The 3,323-nt window shown below is 33.3% G+C and overlaps 1 protein-coding gene across 2 annotated transcripts; it reads left to right on the top strand.

Annotated features, from left to right (window-relative positions):
• Positions 1-530: 530 nt before the first annotated feature.
• Positions 531-2,577, top strand: LOC107030737 (guanylate-binding protein 2-like). Of its 2 annotated transcripts, none has more exons than XM_027919616.1 (6): positions 531-723; positions 988-1,053; positions 1,201-1,344; positions 1,434-1,547; positions 1,796-1,903; positions 2,533-2,577. In XM_027919616.1, the coding sequence occupies exons 2-6, from the start codon at positions 1,036-1,038 to the stop codon at positions 2,569-2,571; spliced, it is 423 nt and encodes a 140-aa protein (XP_027775417.1). In that variant the 5' UTR covers positions 531-723; positions 988-1,035; the 3' UTR covers positions 2,572-2,577. The 2 variants fall into 2 exon arrangements, with proteins under 2 accessions (XP_027775417.1, XP_015087483.2); XM_015231997.2 differs by lacking the exon at positions 2,533-2,577 and adding an exon at positions 2,367-2,497 and having other exon boundaries at positions 532-723.
• Positions 2,578-3,323: the final 746 nt, after the last annotated feature.

The following is a 3,323-nucleotide window of genomic DNA, read 5'->3' as shown; positions in this document are numbered from 1 at the left end:
TTACCACCTTATAGATTAACTTTGAAAAAAAATTGTCCAGTTATATTATTAAGAAACTTAAATCCTACTGAAGGTTTATGCAATGGTACACGATTGATATGTCATGATTTTAAGTCAAATGTTATTAGTGCTACTATTTGCAGTGGTGATTTTAAAAATAAACATGTCTTTATTCCAAAGATACCATTACTAGCATCACAAGATGAGAAACTTCCAGTTCCCTTCAAAAGAATACAATTTCCGATAAGATTATGTTTTGCTATGACTATAAACAAAGCTCAAGGTCAAACATTACATTTAGTTGGAATATATTTGCGTGAACCAGTTTTTTCACATGGACAACTTTATGTTGCTTTATCTCGAGCAAAATGTTCGGACAATGTAAAAATATTAATACGTCCACCAACTGCACAGGACACGGATGGTCATTCTACATATATGTAGTTTATGACGAAATCATTCGAAAAGCATTGTCATGATTCTTTTAAAAGTTGTGTAACTTAGTGTTGCTTCTTACTTTACCGAAAATATGTAGCTGAGAGCCTGTTGTATGCCCAATAGCTTCTTCGCAGGAGTAGCGGTTTTCAAGTGGCTGCAACTCATCGGCCATGCACAAAAGGTATTTGGCTGTGGAGTTCACCTTTAAGGAGAACAACTCTTGATGGAACAGAATACAACCTGTTACTGCTTGACACAGAAGGAATTGATGCTTATGATCAAACGGTTAGTTTCCACCCTTTTAACGTTATTGGTTTTCTGAAGGAGGATACTAACCTAGCACATGCTATATGTCTTTTATATTACATTGTCATGCCTTTGTATTGCTAAACTTTTCACAAACTAAAGGAACTAGCTCTATAACTCCACAACATGCCTTGTTTTTTCCTCTGTCCTTTCTATCCTTCCTGTCACTGACTTTTGCCTTTTATAAATTTCTGTTTTATTGTTGTTTCAAAAAAAATTCTGTTTTGTTTTGCTTTTTCACAGGGTACATATAGCACACAGATATTCTCCCTGGCAGTCCTTCTTTCAAGTATGTTTGTATATAACCAGGTTAGGAGCACACAAACTTGGATTTCGTTTGCTTCTTTTGATATGCCATTTTGAACCCTTCTCCCTCAGAATTCAGTGAATTTCCTTGTTGCTACAGTCAGTTTGTTTGTTAGGTGTCCTGATAATCTCTTTAATCATGTAATTTAGATGGGAGGTATCGATGAAGCTGCGCATGACCGCCTCTCTCTTGTCACTGAAATGACTACGCATATTCGTGTTAGAGCCTCTGGAGGAAAGGCCAGTGCATCTGAGCTTGGGCAGTTCTCCCCAGTCTTCGTTTGGTTGCCTAGGGTAATTCAGAATTTGTTTATTATCACTGTCGATTTTCTTCTGTTCTTGTTTGTGAAACTATTAAAATACATTTTTCGTTTCTGCAAAAGGATTTTTATTTGGATTGGATCGAGGACAACCGCAAAATAACTCCGCGGGACTACCTTCAACTTGCATTGAGGCCAGTTCAAGGTGGTGGGAAAGATGTTGCTGCTAAAAACGAGGTAACCACTTTACATGAATGTTCTGTTTGCTTTACTATGCTGTAATTATTCAATTTCTATTGTAACTACCTCTATTTTAGGAACTGGTTTCCTGAACTTGCACATGTTTTACTAAAAATAAAAAGAACTTGTACATGTTTTTATGCGATTTCGAAACCATCCTCCTTTTCCTTCTAATGAGTTAGCACTTAATGGTTGATTAACCATTGAGATTTTGACTACATAATGATTTTACTTGATTTTTGCAGGACTCTGTCTTTTCTCAATATCACTTCCACATGTTACATTATCTGTTTGCCCATACTCAGAACTTCACACTATTTACGCCAGCAACGATGGAGCTTAGTCTTGAAATAGTATGTTCCTTTATAGCCGCAATAGTGCTCATCATTTGATAATTCATGTTTTACCAAATGAAACATGTCACATTGCATTCATTGAGATGTCGTTGGCCTCTTCAAATGTGTATGTGCCACAATTCAAACTTCCAACAACTAACTTCTTAAAATGTTGTGATCTTCACTTCTTCATTAAGGTTGGGATTTGGGTCTAGAATGAATATATTCGTTCAGGAATTGTGTTCATTGTTACTGCTCTATGTCAGAGAGTAAATTTTATAGCACATTTATTGATATTTATTTTATACATTTTTATGTTTGATTCATGCTATGATCTTATGTGCTTATTATAATAACAAAAAATCCTTATAAGGCAACTATTGCTTTCATAGACTATAAATTATTAGTACTTTAACATGAATGAATGTTTGGTTCTATCATGATCCAAGATTGAAATATGATCAATGTTATTTGATGGCAGAAATAGCTCATCTCTTTCTCACATGTATATGCAACTGCTCTATTCAGATTACAGAATTCACAGTGAGTTAGCTTGTGAGTTAGTTTACAGGGAATTTGCATGCTATGTACTTAAATGAATATAAAACTGTTTTTACTTTTCTCTTGGTTGCTTTTTGCTTCAACAGTTAGACCTCATACTGTTGAAGAATGCTGTCACAAAGTAGAACATTGGACAAATTGAAACATGTCAATCACCAAGTATATCTGACCTGGTTCACTAGCAAATTGTCTGGTCCTTTCTAATTTAAAGAATAAGTCTTACTAATTTTGTTATGTCCAGGTAAGAAGATATCTATTATCTCAAGTAGTAATTTATTGATTTTTACAGACATGAAAGCTTTATGTATATATACATACCAACTGTAAAATTAAACTTGGACGGGAGTTAAAACTTGCTACACGACCATTTTGTTACCTCAAAAATAATATACTGGTTTTCAGTTTATTTTTATATAGTTACAATAACTCTTAATTGTCAAACAAATTCTCAAAAAATCCTAAAAGGCAACTTCATAGCAATCACTCAAGATAAATACACAATACATATACTTCAACAAAGATAAGTGATTTCTGCCATTTTTATTTTCTACTCCATATTTATGAAGTCAGAATTCAAACTGTGCTCTTCCTCAATCAATTCATTTAATAATACAAAAAAAAGTAAATATAGAAAATTACACCATCTCACTCTCATCCACAAACACAAATGACACAATTTCCAAATTTATATATCTAATAATAATAAAATAAAATTATGGAGCTCAAAAACAAACTTGGACCAAAGCTATTCAAATTCTACTGTCAAATGTGATAACTTCTTTTTCTGACATACATCATTAAATTTTACTATCAAATGCAATAATTTTTTCTCTTTTTTGGCACAATCTCATTGGTTGCCAAATCCATCAATTTTAAA

This window comes from Solanum pennellii, chromosome 9, assembly GCF_001406875.1.
Source record: "Solanum pennellii chromosome 9, SPENNV200".
Lineage (NCBI taxonomy): Eukaryota > Viridiplantae > Streptophyta > Magnoliopsida > Solanales > Solanaceae > Solanum > Solanum pennellii.
This window is presented reverse-complemented; position numbering and strand designations above follow the sequence as displayed.

Bases quoted from the DNA above. Each gene is read 5' to 3' on its own strand.
- LOC107030737 (XM_027919616.1), top strand. The intron at 1,548-1,795 runs GTAACCACTTTA...TGATTTTTGCAG, and splicing joins ATGTTGCTGCTAAAAACGAG to GACTCTGTCTTTTCTCAATA. The intron at 1,904-2,532 runs GTATGTTCCTTT...TTGCTTCAACAG, and splicing joins TGGAGCTTAGTCTTGAAATA to TTAGACCTCATACTGTTGAA.